This window comes from Herpailurus yagouaroundi, unplaced genomic scaffold (genome assembly GCF_014898765.1).
Source record: "Herpailurus yagouaroundi ecotype Mexico unplaced genomic scaffold, PumYag 166, whole genome shotgun sequence".
NCBI classification, from domain to species: Eukaryota; Metazoa; Chordata; class Mammalia; order Carnivora; family Felidae; genus Herpailurus; species Herpailurus yagouaroundi.
Window position 1 is genome coordinate 3,383,846 of NW_024412407.1, and position 16,256 is coordinate 3,400,101.

Sequence of the window (16,256 nt, forward strand, 5' to 3'; positions counted from 1 at the left end):
GGAGCGTCTGCCCCAGGCACCGTACGAGCGCAACCCCGCCGGCTGGGTCGGGCCGCTGGCGCTCGGCCTCCTCACCGGCTTCGTGGGGGCGTTGGGCGCCGGGGCGCTGTTCATCACGCTCACGCTGTGGCTCACGGGCGGCGACGGCTATGGCCCGGGCCCGGGCCCCGGCCCGGGCCCTCCCCGGCGCAGGCCTGCCCAGGCGCGCGGCGGGCGGCCACCCAGGCCGCCCCTGTCTGCAGGGCAGCTCGAGCCGTCGAGGGCCCGGGCTGCACGCGGGCCGGTCCCCCCTCGCCTCAGTGCCCCCGGCTGTAAAACGGGAGCGCAGCCCCGGCAGAGTGCCGTCTTCCCCGTATTATAAACGTTACCAAATACGCAACGGAGGGAGCATTCGTTGGTTTGTTGGAAATGGCCGCACACCCGGCGGGACTGCCGGTGGGAGAGGAGGGGCTGGGGTGCTAGGGTACCGGGGTGGGAGGCAGGCCCTCCCTCTTGTCAGCCTTAGAGCCTTCTTATCTCGCAGTACCTCTTGCACCGAGAGCTACCATTTATTGAGTGCCAACTGTATGCCAGGCCCTGGGCTAAGCGGGTTGCGTACGTTATTTGATAAAATCTTCAGAACCCAAGAAAAGCAGGTATGATCTCCATTACACATAAAGAAACTGGCCACAACTAGTCGGTGGCATAGTCAGGGTTTTCAACCCAGAGCTGCCTGAGCTGAGAGTTTGAATCCCAGAGGGAGTGATCTGTGACTCCCCAGAGGGAGCTTGACAAACCACGTGCGACCTGAACAAGAGGTGGGGTTTCTGTTTACTCTGAGGCCCTGCAGGAGTGTGCAGGGGGGGGTGGCACAGCTAGAGGTGGTGTCCCCACTTTCAGGGGCTGCTGCCTCCAAGCCGCTCTTCTACTCAGACCCCTGAAGGTCCACCTGGAGCCCCAAAGCTTTCCCACCCACCTGAGTGCCCGGGGCCCTGCCAGCCCATCTAAGGAGCTGAGCCTGGGTGAGCCCTTAGACTCTGTCCCCTGTCACGGGGGAGGGCAAAGAGGACAGCCGTGGGGTCTTGCTGGGTGGGAGGGTCTGTCCACCCCCCCCCCCCCGGGGGGCCGAGGGGCTTTGCTGTGAGAGCAGTGACAGAATGACAGGCCAGTCCAAGAGGAGAGTTGAAAACAAGATTGACGTAACCCTTTATTGCAAATTCTAAAGTAAAAAGATGTACAGTACAAAGTAAAATTGAAATTTCAGACTATAAACTTCCAATCCACTTATGCATTCTCATTTCTCAAGCATTTCTGCCATTTCCGCGTAAACGGAACAGGGAACAAGTCGAGGTGGTGAGGGAAGGAGATACAGCGAGGGAAAAAAATTAAGTGTCTAGAATAATCACAAACCCCAGAAGCAAGTGAAAGGAAAGACATTTTCTCGACCTGCTGTCCTGGTGATGAGAAGCGGGGGTGATTGGAGCAGTGCAGTTTAAAATGGCTCTCAGAATAGCAGCATTTATGGTACCATTTCATCTTAAGTCCAAATAATTCTTTGCCCTTCCCTAGTGCCTTTGCCTCTGTATCTCAAAACACTTTACAAAACATTTAGTTAAAGCCTCACAACACCCCTGTGAGGTAGGTCAGTATTATTATCCCCATTTTACAGATGAGGAAACTGAGGCACAGAGAGGTTAAGTGACTTGCCCAAGGCCACACAGCGAGCCAGTGGTTGAGCTGGGGATGGAACACAGGAGTTCCGCCCCTTTTCTGGAACCACTGGACCACGCTCCCCTTTACCTATATACATTCTTCACACACACACATCACACGTGCACACCCGCCCACCCCACCCCACTTAGCCTCTATGTACAGCAAACAGCAGTGGGGGGCAGGGGCAGGGGGTGCCTCAGGAGCATTTTAATGGAGGAAATCTTGGAAAAGGAATCCAAGAAGGCACAGAGCTGAGCCACAAAGCAGACTCTGTGCAAACCTTGGGCCCCTCCCGACCCAGACTTCCTCCTCTCTCCTGATGTCCCCCTGGCTGGCTAGTTGCAGCCGATTCTTTAGGGGGTGGGGGTACCTGAAAATGAACGAAGCTTTTTGCAAGACTTTGGGCAACATCTGAGAAAAGAAATAGGCATCATTGCAGAAGACGCCCAGGACTCAAGTCACAAAGTCGTAACCCATGGCGATCTCACCTCCACAGCAGGCCTGGAGGCTGGGGCCGAGGGGAGGAGGATGGGGACTGACCTACCAGCCAGACTAGAGTGGGCACTTCAGAGTCCTCCTGAGAGTGTTCCTGGACCAGGAGACATGGCCTAGAGAGGGATGTCCCCAAAGCAGGGCAGGGTGAGGGAGGGGAGCGGTGCCCCTCTCCCCTGCACGGATGTGAACGAGACCAGCCGTAGTCTGCTGGTGTATGTGTTGGGGTGATGGAGGGCAGGGCCCAGCGTTAGCTAGCAGAGTGGAGGCTGTTGGGCATCGTGCTCGCCCGAGCTTTGGGGCATCGGCATAGCTCTTTCCTTAACGTACTGGTGAGAAAGGCAGAAGTGAGGCCAGCCCGGCCGGGTTGGCTGACATCATCTTGGGGGGCTCTGCCAGGTGGACTGGTGAAGAAGGGGTTTTGTGGACGGTTAAGCACTGGCCCGGGAGTGGGGAGAACATCACATGCAATGGGTGAGTGGGGGCCTGGGGGGGGGGGCGGTGGGGGGTTGGTGGGCAGGACCTTGCTTTTCTCTCCAATCTCTACTTCTCAGCCAGAACTTAGCGAGAGAGCCTGATCTCTCTCCCTTCCGTTCCCCTCCTTTCCCCACACGTGCTAAGGTCCCAATTCCCAGACCCCTCCCAGGACTCAAGAATCGGGAGAGTCAAGCAACAGACGGACACCAAGACAGGCTTCCCTTGTACAGTAAAAAGGGTCATTTTTATTTTGTTTCCTCTTGGCTTATAGTAGTGATGTACTTTGTTATCACGTCTCATTTAGAGCAGTGTTGGCCTCCATGCATTCACTAATACACTCATCTTCACTAGTGGTCTTTTACAAATTTACACGGGTTGCGGCGGAAAAGAAAAGAACTCTGGGCACTGTCGTTCCAGGGGCTTTGACCGGGAGCTTCTGCTTACTTCTCCCCAGTCAACTTCCGACACCGAAAGTGGCTCATTTAGAGAAGTGGGAGTAGGTCACGTTGACTCGGGAAGGTTTCGCTGCTCTCGCCCTCTGAATTACGGAGCCTCCTCAGCCTGAGCAGCAAGGAGGTTAAGGGAAGAAGAGGGGAAGGTGTTTTGCACACACAAACCAGCAACCGTGTCAGCTGCTGCTCAGTGGCTTTGGCTCTGCATTTTAAGTTAACAGCATCACACGTCTTTTTGCTTTTTGTCCTTTTTTAAAGGTGAATTGTGGAGTATAAATACTGCACCAAGGACCTGGCTACAAAAAATAAATATTTATATTATATTTATATATCTATATATATATATGTGCAGTGATACTGTGGCTGCTGCTGCTTTTTGATTGGCTTCGTTAATATTTGGCAAAGCGTTGCCACTTACCCACCCGGCGAGGGCGTACAAAAACGTCCTCGCTGGTTCTTTCAGTTCAATGCCTGTTAACTGCGGGTGTAGACTGCTGGTGATGGTGTCACTTACTACCGAAGAAGTGTGGAGCAGGGCGGGTGAGTGAGAGAGTGAGTGAGCGAGTGGGCGGAGGGGCGGCGGGTGAGGGACAAAGAAGGTAGGAAAAGTTAAAAAAAAAAACAAACAAAAGTTGAAACATCAAGTTAAGAGTGGAGGTGGCTTCTTCCCTGTGAAGCTGGCTGATGGGTGTCAGATACCAAGGCCCATGTGTGTGTTACTGAGGAGATAGCTGCTGGGGGTCTGGGGGAGGGAAAAGGGCAGATCTTAGAAAAAAATCTCATTAATATGCTCTAGTAGCTTAATGACATCACTAGCACGAGCACTTGGGGTACCGAGCGGGGTCTTCTAGCTCTGTTGCCCATCTCAAGACCTAAGAACAATGATGAAGTGTAGCCAAATCTTGCATAGAAGTGGTTAGAATTTATTGCACATTGGAACAAAAATATATATATTTTTTTGTTGTTTTGGAAAAGACCATTAGCAATAAAAAATTTTTTGTCTGTCTGTCTGGTTTGGGGATGTACATTGGCTGACAGCATCTAAGTTCTAAGAAGAAAGAAAAGTATAAAAAATAAAAATAAACATGACAATGGCATAAGCCAGAAGCCATTTCCTATTTAATAAGTTGTTAATTTGTATTTACAAAAAGGCATGCCGATAAAATAAAATGATATATTACAGTATTTATAATTCTCTTAAAAAGAATAGCCACACACGTCAGCTTCTGTTTTGTGCTGTTGACGACGTCGCCTGTACATGTTACTATACATTCGTCCTAGCGGTTAGCAGGGTCACTGAGAGAAATGCTTTTCCAACCTGGGTCGCGTGTAGTACGAAAGTTCTACGGAGGAGGCCGCAGAAGCAGGCTTAGGAGAGCCGGGCAGAGTTTCTAATGGTCCAAGAAGACAGAAAGCTCGGCTTACTGCCTCGCTGTGTTGGTCGTATGCAAAACTAGTCGGGTGGGTGGTGCGGTCCCACCGGGTGCTTCTGCTACAAGGCAGACTGGTGTGTCTGATCGCGGGGGGTCTTTAGCCCCCCCCCCCCCCTACTTTATGGTGCAGGAGGAATTTTAGTTTGGTTTAGTTCGCATGCTAAAGTCTCTCCTCATTCTTTGTATCGACTTCCTGAGACACTCAACTGCAGCATCCTGGCTTTGAGATCTAGTCCTCGGATGAGAAGCCCCTGGACTAAAAACCGTCTTCCCTAAAGCGGGAGAGGGGACGGAAGACAGGACGCTCCCCCCAGAGCCACCCTCCGATGACAGCGGGCAGGTCGCTAAGCAGGCAGCACGACGGGCTAGAAAGGGGACGTGCCGGGTGGGGGAAGCTGCGACAGCTTAGGAATTCGTACTGAATCGCTTTCTCATGAGAATCGGTGCGATAAAGAAACCACGTGGGCTTGGTTCATCTCTACCTCGGGTCCCACCAGTGACTATGTGTTCGCTAGAACGTGAAAGGAACCACAGCCGTTAGCCCCAGCGCGGCCGCCCTCACCCGCCTCTGCAAGTAAGGGAAGCCCTGCTTGGTGGAAAGACGAGATGGAGACAAGAGACATCATGCAGTGTGTGAGCTTGTGACAACCCCTCTGCCGAGGGAGAGGCCCGTTCAGGATATCCGAACCCCTCTCCGGCTGGACCCAAGCCCGGAGAGAGCCACAGTGCAGCAGGACGTGATACTACCTGAAGCGAGCACCCCAGACACCCCCGTGAAAGCTTAAGTTCCCCAAATTACCCCCTAGAGATGCCATGCCACTTTGAACAGCGCTTGTACCTCTGCCTCAAACAAGTGTCAGTTCTCCAGCATGAAGGCTAAACAATCATCATAAATATTGCAATACAAATGAACTGGGTTTTGTTGTTGTTGTTTTGATTTTTGTTTTTAGCCCTAGGATTTGGTTTTACAGTGACATTATTAATACAAAGCCATTCGAGATCGAAGTTTCCCCGTGGACGGGACACCGAGCAGCATTAAATAGTTCGTCTTTCAAAATGGGCAACAATGGCTGTATGTTAGAGATGTCTGTTAAACATATACACACAACGGATCCATCTGCTTGTTGGACTGGGTCTGTTTTCTGTTGGTAGTGGTGGTGGGGTCAATCGGTTGGTTGTGTTTCCCTACCCAGAAGATGTATGAAAGACTTCTACGAATTCGTAAGGAATTGCAGTGGAATGGAACGCTTACCATTTTGTTCTCCGAATACAGTGAACGGTGCAGGGCTGGGTCCTGTCCAAAGGCTGACCCAGGGCAGGGGACAGGGTTAGTAGTGTCCTGTGGTGTATGGTTCTCATGCATGACTTCTGATCACGGCATGCCATCATGCAAATCATTTCTACGCAGTGAACGAGCACAATGTTTGGAATCGGCCTGAGCAAGTCCTCCTCAGCCTGAAGAAACCTGATTGTTTTCCCCCACCCATCTCCAAACCACGTGAAGCCATGTGGAGAAGATGCGGTTTATGTCAAAGAAACGGACAATTAAATGACACGGGCTAGATGGGAGTGAGTGAGTGTGTGTGTGTGTGTGTGTGTGTGTGTGTGTGTGTGTGTTTCCTGTGTGCTGCTTAGCTTAACTAATGTAAGAATGCAAATACAGTTTGCACGAACAAACAAACTTTTAAAGTGATGCTTTCTGCTTCTGAGAATCACCAAAATGAAAAAATAAAATCCATTTGGCTGCAACGGAAATATGCTGGTCCCGGCAGCCTCTCCTCTGGTTTTCGTATCCTGTTGGTTTTGTCCTAAGTTGCATTGACTGATGTGGAACATGCAGTAACCACCTGCCCAAGCATTAGAAAATCTGTGAGTCCAGGGAGCAGGGTCCTTTGCCCTCGGCAGGTCACTGCTCAAGATGCAACCGTGTTACATGGTAAGCCGACTACGTTTGGTATAGATCTTCGGGTTAAAGTGTCTCCACAGCTGTCCTGCATTGATAATACTCAGGAAGTTTGTAAACAATCTTTCGCTTGCAAGTTTTACATCTGTACAATGTTTAATTTTTGCTTTCCTCTAACACTTGGATTCTCTGACCTCTTTTTGTCTTTTGGCTCTTTCCCTTCTTCCTTCCTCTGCCCGTTGTTGCTTCTCCTTCTCGGGTTTCGTTACACTGTCATAGGACGGGAGGGAGGCTGTGGACGGGGTGCTCTCTTTTTTCTCCCGGTGTGTGCCTCCGTTCTCCAGCTTATTGGAAGTGGTCTTTTTGCAAACGAAACCCCGTCTTGCTAAATGTCCCCGGTAGGCGCGCTGCAGGACCACCGCCGACACCTCCTCCTGCTTGCGCCGCAGTGTGGTCGTGATGGGCTCGTAAGACACTTTGGAAGGATTGGATGCCACGAACCGCTCCTCCATCTGCTGCCGGAGGATGTCCAACTCCCCGCTGTCCCCCAGGACCCGCTTGGTGAAGGCAAAAAGGATGTCCAAGCAGTGGATGCGATCCCCGCTGACCATCGGCAGATCCATGGCAATGAGCTCGATGGTGTTCGGCTTGGGCACTCGGAGAGGGTGCTCCAAGGCGTCTGCAAAGTCTGCCAGCTTACAGTACTCGATGAACTGGGTGGCGTCGGGGTCAAACTTCTCCCAGATCTCGTAGAAGGTCTCAAAGTCGTCCTCGCTCAGAGGGTCCGCGCTCTCCTCTGTGGCCACACTGAAGTTCTCCAAGATGATGGCGATGTACATGTTCACAACAATCAGGAAGGAGATGATGATGTAGCTTACGAAGAAGAAGATGCCCACCGAGGGGTTCCCGCAGTCTCCCTTGAAGCCACTCCCCGGGTGCTCCTTATCCAGGCTGCAGTCAGGGGGGCGGTTCAGGATGGGCAGCAGGAGGCCATCCCAACCGGCTGACGTCGTGATCTGAAACAGGCAGATCATGCTGTTGCCAAATGTCTCAAAGTTGAACATGTCGTCGATGCCGGCCTCGTGCTTCACGTATGCGAAATTGGACATCCCAAAGATGGAGAAGATGAACATGACCAGGAAGAGCAGAAGGCCAATGTTGAACAGAGCAGGCAAGGACATCATTAAGGCAAAGAGCAGGGTACGGATCCCTTTGGCGCCTTTGATCAGACGCAAGATGCGCCCAATACGGGCCAACCGGATGACTCGGAATAGGGTTGGGGACACAAAGTATTTCTCAATGATATCAGCCAGGAACATTCCTAAGAGGGCAGAAGAAGAAATGTTACTGAGATTGGAGACCCCTTTCTCGTTACTTATGTCACCTGGCACTGGAGCCCTTAAGCTCAAAGGACTTCACAGAGTCAGTGCCTAACGATTCAATCTGAACTCTCAGGATGACAAAAGAAAGTCACATGCTTCAAACGTACGGAAAAGCAGAGGAAACACTAAAACGCCTGGATGCGCCAGGCATCCAGATTTAACAGACGCTAGTATTTTACCAAATTTGCTTTCTCCCTTCATTCCTGAAAGCAACCGCAATCCTGGAGATGGTGCGTATGTACCATACCAGTTTCTTCATTTCGCTGTGTATGAATCTGTAACTACTATACATATGGACAGACAGCATCCCGGCAGCCTACCGTGCTGAAAGAATTCTACCGTATCTATCTTTTTAGAACAAGTTTTTTAGATCCCTGACTTGGTCTTCCGACTTCGCGCTATGTTTGTGAGACTGATCTCTGGCGTTAAGAGAATTTTGGATTGTTCATTTTCACTGGTGAACCGTACTCCATTTCATGCATAGGTCCTCATTTATCTGTTTTCTTATTCAAGGACAACGAGTTTTCCTTGGGTTTGTGCGTGTGTGGCTTTCCAAGGTGTTACTGATTCCTCTCCAAAATGCTAGCAAATTTCCATATCCACAGACAATGGATGAGAGGTCCTGGCGCCACCCATGACTTCACGACCCTTTGGCTGCGATGTCTTAGTTACTTCGCTGTGATGCCAATTTTCCAAGTATCTTCTGCCTGGCTCTGAAAAGACATTTTTGGTTTCTTATTGTCCCACGTCCCTATCCTTTCTACGCCAAAGTAGCCTAGAAAACCAAAGGGACCGCTCAGAAGTGGCTTTTAACTCAGAGCTTCTAGACTTGTGCTTACAGCCACAGATCAGAAACAGCATTGGCAGACAGAAAGGTCAAGGCGTAAGTGGGGTGTGAAAGTCAAGGGTGACCACGTAAAATGAGAGGGCCTTTCTCTGTTTATGTTTAGTCAGGAGTCCACTCAGCTGGACCACTTGCCTTTAACACTGCACAGCAATAATGGGAGCCCAGAGAGGGGCCACAGAAGGAAGGGGACGCGCAAAGGTTGCGACACGGCAGCTAAAGGGATGGCAATGACATGCTGTCTTTCTTCAGTGCCTTCTCTTGCTGTCAAGGCCCTGATGAGACAACACGAGTTTCTACTGACAGGAAGGATTTACTCTGAATAAGGAAACATCTTTCAACCCTAAGGATTCATAAATACTGGAGCAGTGAACTACAGAAGCCTATGTAATCCCCTTATTTGAACCCTCTTCTTTTTTTTTTTTTTTAAAGTAGGCTCCCGTGCCCAGTGCGGGGCTTGAACTCACAACCCCGAGACAACCGACTGAGCCAGCCAAGCACGCCACCTGCCCCCCACCCCCAACTCTTATCTGAGTTTTTTAAGTTGGGACAGAATCTTAACTTTCAGGAAGGGATGAGATGCAGGAAGTTTGGACAGCCTCTTGGGGCCTCTTCTGGAGTTCGTATTCCATGAGGTATTCGAGCTTTCAAGAAAATCTCTACCTCTGCCAGGATCCAAGATGAATTCGCAACTCTCTTCTTTTTAATGTCTCAATTAAGTCATAACCGGTGACTGTAAGAAGTCAGGCGACATCTGTAAAACTTGCATTCCATGTCCGGTGGGCAAGTGAGGCTTCAGAAAGAAGATGCCACCCTTTGATTTTATATGCTGAATGTATACTTGTCCCCAGAGAAGAAGGGAGAAGGATGGGTGGGCGGCACTCCAGGCAGCAGGAACATCACTTAAGGCGGCTTCTAGGAGGTTCCAGGGCTAGTTTTATCCCAATTCCTCTTACTTTAAAACGGTAATTTCTATTCTTTTGTTTCTGAACAAATGAATACTATTTAATAAAAAATCCCAATCATCAAAACCAAAACTATTCTCCCTCTTTATTTTTGAGTATCATCTGAGGATAGGATGCATGGTTTGGTCTGTGGGTTTCCCATCGCACTCAACGATGGGTGGGCAGAAAACATTCTGGGCAACAGGGCGACACTATCCAAAGTAGGTTGCGGGGGAGGTTAGGAGTGGGGGTTTGAGGCCGGGGGCTGGACCTGAACCCCTGCTCACTGGCTTACTAGCTTCACGTCTTGGTCACTGCTCTGTGCCTCAGCTCCTCATGACGCTCGGACGGTTGCCATGAGGACTATAGGTGTGAAAACAAGTAAAGCACTTAGAAAGATGACCGGCACATGGGCACCTGGGTGGCTCGGTCGGTTGAGCGTCCGACTTCAGCTCAGGTCATGATCTCACCGTTCGTGAGTTCGAGCCCCACATCGGGCTCTGTGTTGACAGCTCGAAGCCCAGAGCCTGCTTCGGAGTCTGTGCCCGCCCCCACCCCGACTCCCCAAAATAGATAAACATTAACAAAATTTAAAAAAAAAGGTGACTGGCACATAGTAGTTCCATTAAAACATGAGATACCGTTCACATTACTTGAAAAGAGGGTGTTGTGGTTAAATACAGGTAGGATGGTGTGTTCAACAATTCTTTACTACAGGGCTTCGAAAACCTTCTAAAGGCTAACGTGCTCTGTGACGTTCCGAGGGGAAATTCAGCGTACAGTGTGGCCCAAAGTAATTTCATCATGGGGTTCTTTTCTTGCAGGGGAGAAGAATGGGGCTAATGCTTCATGCAACAGCACGCTTTTGGACGTGCTGCTGCAGAGGACAGAACTAGAAACTGACACAGGCCAAGGGGAAGGCCGGCTGCCTTCGGGAGCCCACAGTGGCCACCTTGCTAAGCCAGACTGGCCACCAGCTCTGGGGCTGGTTCCCGCAGGCCTCGGGCACTCTCTCTCTGCCAGCCTATGCCAGTTAAACCTACCTGGAAGCAAGCCAGTGTTTCACCATTTGAGATGCCTCTTAGGAAGGCAAGGAAACGTTCTGGGAGGCCAATGAATAGGATACCGTTTCCTCTGCCTGCCAGGGTATCACCCCTTCCATGCCTTTAGGTTGAAGCGAAATGTCACACAGTTGCTGTTAAGATCCAGCCTCTTAAGTTCTGAGTTACATCTTTAGAGAAGATTAAAAAATAGGCTGCTTCTTGGGCCGTCATAAGGATCAAATGAGATAATCATGCCAGTGACGAAACTCTCAAACTATACCCGCACACAGGAAAACCTCAGTAAAATGAGCACCGCCATCACCACCAGAATGCCCTCAGGCCATTTTCATTACTATTCAGCCTCACAATCTCTTGCCATTCCTTTTTCCACTGCTATTGCAGCCACGGTTCTGTTCTTTTCTTTTCTTTTCTTTTCTTTCCTTTTCTTTCCTTTTCTTTCTTTCCTTCCTTCCTTCCTTCCTTCCTTCCTTCCTTCCTTCCTTCCTTCCTCTTTCTTTCTTTCTTTCTTTCTTTCTTTCTTTCTTTCTTTCTTTCTTTCTTTCTTTCTTTCTTTCTTTTTCGTTTCTTTTACCTCCCCTGTTGACTTTAAACTCCTTGAAAGCAAACCGCCAATTCGAAATCAATCGTCTCCCCGCCTTCAACCAGGGAATTTATAATCCAAGACTACTACAAACACACGGAAGAGACTCACTGACCACGTGACCCACTGGGCAGGCCCACGGGATGACTTAGGGGTGCACACGGGCTCCAGCCGTGAGAGTAGGGGGCCCGCACTTCACACCCGTGGAGGCGGCTGCTCTCCCAGGAACCTCATGCTCAAGGCCAGTCAGGTCCCCTTCCCCTTCCCTCTCCCGTCCCACTTACCCACAATGGAGAGAATGACTACCACAAAGTCAAAGATGTTCCAGCCAATGGTGAAGTAGTAGTGCCTCAAGGCAAACATTTTGAGCACACACTCACAGGTGAAAAAGATGACGAAGACCAGGTTAATCCAGTAGAGAATGTTTTCCATCTGTTTGCTCTGTGTATCTGTCTCCACCATCATTGTCACCATGTTAAGGCAGATGAGCATCATGATAACAATATCGAAGGCTTGCTGGGTGACAAAATCGAAGATGATACCTTGGATTTTGTTCTGGGGGCAGGGGGAGGAAAGATACAAGAGCATTCGTGAGAACCTTTCTGAGCGGACCGTGGAAGCCGCCATCCTGTTCGTCAGAGGAGTCGCCTTTCTGGCCAGCTCTATCCCGCTGCTCTGTCAGGAAATCAGGAGCACGGACGGACCCCGACATCAGTCTTCACCTCCCCAAGAGTTTTCTAAAACTGTCACTCTCTGTTCTGTGTCATGTCTACGCCATCACACACTTCTGGGTGTCTTCCTGCCTCGCCGACGGCTCCTGTTCAGCCCGTTCTCTACTCTCCCCAGGAGAGCTCATCTATTCCTACTGCGTACATAGCACCTTTGTACGTCGTTTTCTTAAATCCTTTCCTCTGAATTCCTGTGTTGCTTTCTCGACATCTCAAACCTAACAAGTCCTTCCCTTGCCCCTCACCCAACCCACTCCTCTCTTCTCCCATCTCAATCGTGTACCCAGTCTCCAAGCCAGAAACCCGAGGGTCCCCCTTGTCGCTTTCCTCTCCCTCTCCCCTCGCCTGCTGCGCTGCAGGTCCTACTGATTCTCCTGAGTCCACCCACGTCACCCCGCTTCTGTCGGCCCTTCTCCGGCCCAAGCACCGGTACCTTCTGTCTGGACTTCTGGAAGTTTCCTGACCAGTCTCCCTGCTTCCTCTCTTGCCTTCATCCAACATGGTCTTCACACAGTAGCAAGTGTGATTATTTAAAAACATAAATGCACCACATCCCTCTTGACTTAAAACCTTTCAACGGTTTCCCATTGGGCTTGCAACGAAATTCCTATTGTTAGCCTGGCTGAGAGATGCCTCTCACAGCCTCATCCAGCTAATCTCATGCCCCCTCCTCTCGGCCATTACCACTTGGCCATACTGATGCTTTCTGCTTTTAGAACCTCATTTGCTTTTCCAGGTTCTCCTCCCCTAACATTCTGGCTCCTTCTCATCTATCCAAGTAGTCCTTCCCTACTTCCCTTTCTCTGACTACTCTGTTCAAGTAGATCCCCCACCCCAAGCCTCCACATTCTCTGTCACGGCCCTCCACGGAATGTTGTTTTTCTCCCAACACTCCACACTGTATTGTAGCTGTTCGCTTACTTGCTACCTCTAGCCCCTCTGTATCATAAACTCCATTGACCACAGGGTCTGAATTTTGTTCATCGCTTTGGGCCTAGTGCCTGGAACGCAGGAGGGGATCTAGAACTATTTGCTGAATGAGGGCTGATCACTCTTTATTAATGTCTCCTACCATATTTTAGAGTGGACGAAAATATACTCAAGTTCCCGTGTGCAAGGGACTGAATGGAACTTCAGAAATGTTAACCCTCTCCCTTCCCCTTAGTCTCATTTCCATCATAGGATGGAAACTCTGACATCAGGGAAAAATATAAAAAACATTCGCTTTTTTAAGATCGCCCTGATTTTGTCAACTAACTTGAATTTCAATAAATAAATTTTCAAAAAATCTCCCTGATTTTTTTTTTTTTTTTCCGAAAGAGCCTAGGCACTTAAACTGATGCTTACTTTCAGGATCACTTTAACGTGTCGGTTTTCAAACCAAGGGTTTCCTTTCCCTTGGAAGTCGGTGAGGCAAGTAAGTCAGGCACAGGGTGTGGGGCTACGCAGGGAAAATGCTCTGGGACTCCCACTCTTGATTCAAAGGAGCTCTACTTTTATTGCCAGATAAGCTTTTATTTTAGGGTTGTGCCGTTTTTAAATAAAAACTTACTTTCTATGAAAGTTACAGAAGATGGAACTTTGAGCCTGGGGCTTATGTCCCACCCCGCTGGGTATATGGCTTCAGGAGCAGTTGTCTGCTCTGAAGCAAGGGAACGGCCACCACCAGAAGGGCAAAGCGGAATCCCAGTGCCCGAGTCTGTTTTACAAAAGGCTCGGTTCGAGACAGAAAATCAGGACATCAGACCCCTAGTTTCACCCTCTTCTGCTCCCACAAATAGCCAGAGTATTACTTTCTCTTGGGAAGACTTCCTTGTTGGGTAGAGAACTGAGAAGACAGTGACCACGCCCTATCTTGTACTGGTCGGAAAGAGGTCAGCTTTCATTTTCACTGTCCTTTGTTAATTTTTAGTTGTCTCTTAAAACATCTCTCTACCAGTGCCAGAGCCAATGTGGCTATATAACATGCTGATTCTCTGCTGCCGCCCAGGGAAGTCTCAGAGGAAAGGTCGAGCACAAATATCAAAGGCATCCCGTACCTTTATCTCTGTTCTGCTGTTTTCCCCAGGTCCTCTGGGCGGAGCAGCTGGGAGAGGATCCGAGGGCACAGGCGGCTCCTCACTTACCCCTTTGTTTCCTTTGCAATAACCCTACCAGTGTCTTTTCCGTATGGGGTCTCACTCGGCCCTCGGCCTGCACTCACCAGGGGGCGGGGAATGGGTTTCTGTGGTTTCTTTGAGCCCAGCTTTTTCATGGCATTGTAGTACTTCTTCTGTTCTTCAGTCATGAAGATGTCCTGACCTCCAAAGTAAAGGAAGAGAGAAGAGAAGGAACTGTTACAATAGGCTCTCACATGCTGTGGTTTGGACCTAAGGTTCAACCCTAAGCACTGAGGGGGGGCCTCACCCCCTTACCTCTCCAGAGGTCAGTTTGGCTAGTAGCCCCCTAATGAGGTAGACCTGGGACAACTATTCTAATTCAAAGGAACGCCAGCCTCTGTCCTCGGCTTGGGATTCCTGAGACCTGCCAGTGGCCGGGCACGAGGGAGATGGGACTATCCAGCTGTGGGCCCGCAGGCAGGGGACACCCGAGGGCAGAGATGCTTGCACCTCACTGGTTCGTCCATATCTTTTGGACCTGCTTTCCTGATAAAATTGTAAAAAAAAAAAAAAAGCATTTTAAAATGAAAGGATTTTCCAGTCCCGGTTACTAGCCCGGGACTAGTTTATTTCCGACGATATTAAACCTTCACAAATCCGGGTGCAAAAAAGCAACGTGGGGAGTTCCTTGACACAGTCTTGTTTCGTAAAATGGACGACAGGAGTCAGTGCTTCAGTTTGTTTTGGAAAATCGTTAACCATCTGGAGCAGTAAGTGAACTTTCCGAGGACGGGCTCTCAAACCCCAGTTTGCTAGGGGTGCCCAGGGATTACCACAGGTGATTACGAGTCCAGACACTCTCCATTTCTTGCTATTCACCTGCCACTTTCCTCTTCACCCGTCACTAGACCCTCTCTGACCTTGCTTCCCTCTGGTTGAATGCCAAACCCAGTAAAGGCTTCAACAATCGCGAGTAAATGTGGTAAACCACATACTGTGAAATCAAGCCCCCGAGAGAAAAAGTTGGGGACGGGGGCTAACGTCTAGGGGGCCGGAGCCACAGTGAGGTGATGATGTGCATTTTAGAGAAAGAGAGGCATTTTCTTTCTAGAGATAGGGACAGAAGTGCCTCTCATCTGAGTTGACCTCTGGCCACTGGTAATGAGGGGAGGAGACCTATCTTTTTCTTTTGTTGATTGAAGTTATCAATGATGACACCAATGAACAGGTTCAGGGTGAAGAAGGAGCCGAAGATGATGAAGATGACAAAGTAGATGTACATGTAGATGTTGTCCTCATACTTAGGCTGCTGGTCAGGCTGGCAAAGGACAGGAGGGAAAAAGCAGAGCATCAGTTCCTGGAGTGGGATCAGGTGGGGGATTCCGACATGCCAACGCCATCGGCCGTCACTGACCACCTGAGCTGCTGTACAAGCTGCGGAGAGGGCGCTCTACATTCTCTCTGCCTGTTCCCTCTGCCACACTGGCAGGCCCTGCCCTGGGGAGCACTGGTGGGGTGAATATGCAAATCGTGAGGCGAGGGGGCGGGGGAGGGCTGTCCCCCAGGAGCCACATTTCTGTCAGCGGGAGATGGCGCCACCGGAGCCGGGTAAAAGGCAACAACAGCCTGATCATCCAGAGCCAGTGTAAGGGAGTGATGACTGACTGAGAGGAGGAGAGCAATCCGCCATCGGTCCAACAAGCAAATACGTGTCCCGACCCGCTCTCTCTTGGTAAGCGCCACCATGCTGCCTGCTTTCTAACCGCCCAAGAAGGCTGTGGTTTCGCCAGGTGTATCCTTACCTTTCGGGAGTCTACAGCTGCATACATGATGTCCATCCAGCCTTTGAAGGTTGCCTGGCAAACAGAGTCAGTCATTAGACTGTGCCTGTTAGGGGGTAGGTGGGAGTCTAGGCAGGGGTCCCAGAGGCCAGGCTCAGGTTCAGCAGAACACAAGACGGAGTTTGGGCACAGCCTCACAGGGACATAGAATTTCCTGTTTGTTAACACGGGTCCCCAGGGGGCTTTGTCTAAGTCCCTGAAAATAACATCAAAGTCTGGCAGAGAAACACGCTGATAATGGTAATTGGATGAATACTTTCACAAAAGGTCTTTAAAATGGGTCTGAGAAGGTCGCCTAGAGCTGGGGCAAACTCACATTTATGAA

The 16,256-nt window shown here is 50.1% G+C and overlaps 2 protein-coding genes across 9 annotated transcripts in view; one reads left to right on the forward strand and one right to left on the reverse strand.

Annotated features, from left to right (window-relative positions):
* FIGNL2 (fidgetin like 2) overlaps window positions 1-361 on the forward strand; it is a 39,604-nt gene extending 39,243 nt beyond the window's left edge. The window contains exon 3 of the mRNA XM_040489020.1: window positions 17-361. Within this exon, the coding sequence (XP_040344954.1) occupies window positions 17-361 (345 nt within the window). The remainder of the gene's footprint in view (window positions 1-16) is intronic.
* A 795-nt stretch (window positions 362-1,156) lies between these two features.
* The window catches only part of SCN8A (sodium voltage-gated channel alpha subunit 8), a 179,897-nt gene continuing 164,797 nt past the window's right edge, over window positions 1,157-16,256 (reverse strand). For 4 of the 8 annotated variants that reach the window (XM_040488081.1, XM_040488078.1, XM_040488082.1 and 1 more), the window contains 5 exons: window positions 15,893-15,946; window positions 15,271-15,408; window positions 14,195-14,299; window positions 11,548-11,818; window positions 6,623-7,770 (listed from right to left, as the gene is read on the reverse strand). In XM_040488081.1, coding sequence (XP_040344015.1) covers window positions 6,623-7,770; window positions 11,548-11,818; window positions 14,195-14,299; window positions 15,271-15,408; window positions 15,893-15,946 — 1,716 coding nt within the window. Of the gene's footprint in view, window positions 7,771-11,547; window positions 11,819-14,194; window positions 14,300-15,270; window positions 15,409-15,892; window positions 15,947-16,256 lie in introns of all 8 variants that reach the window. The other 4 variants (XM_040488080.1, XM_040488076.1, XM_040488077.1 and 1 more) reach the window with 2 other exon arrangements.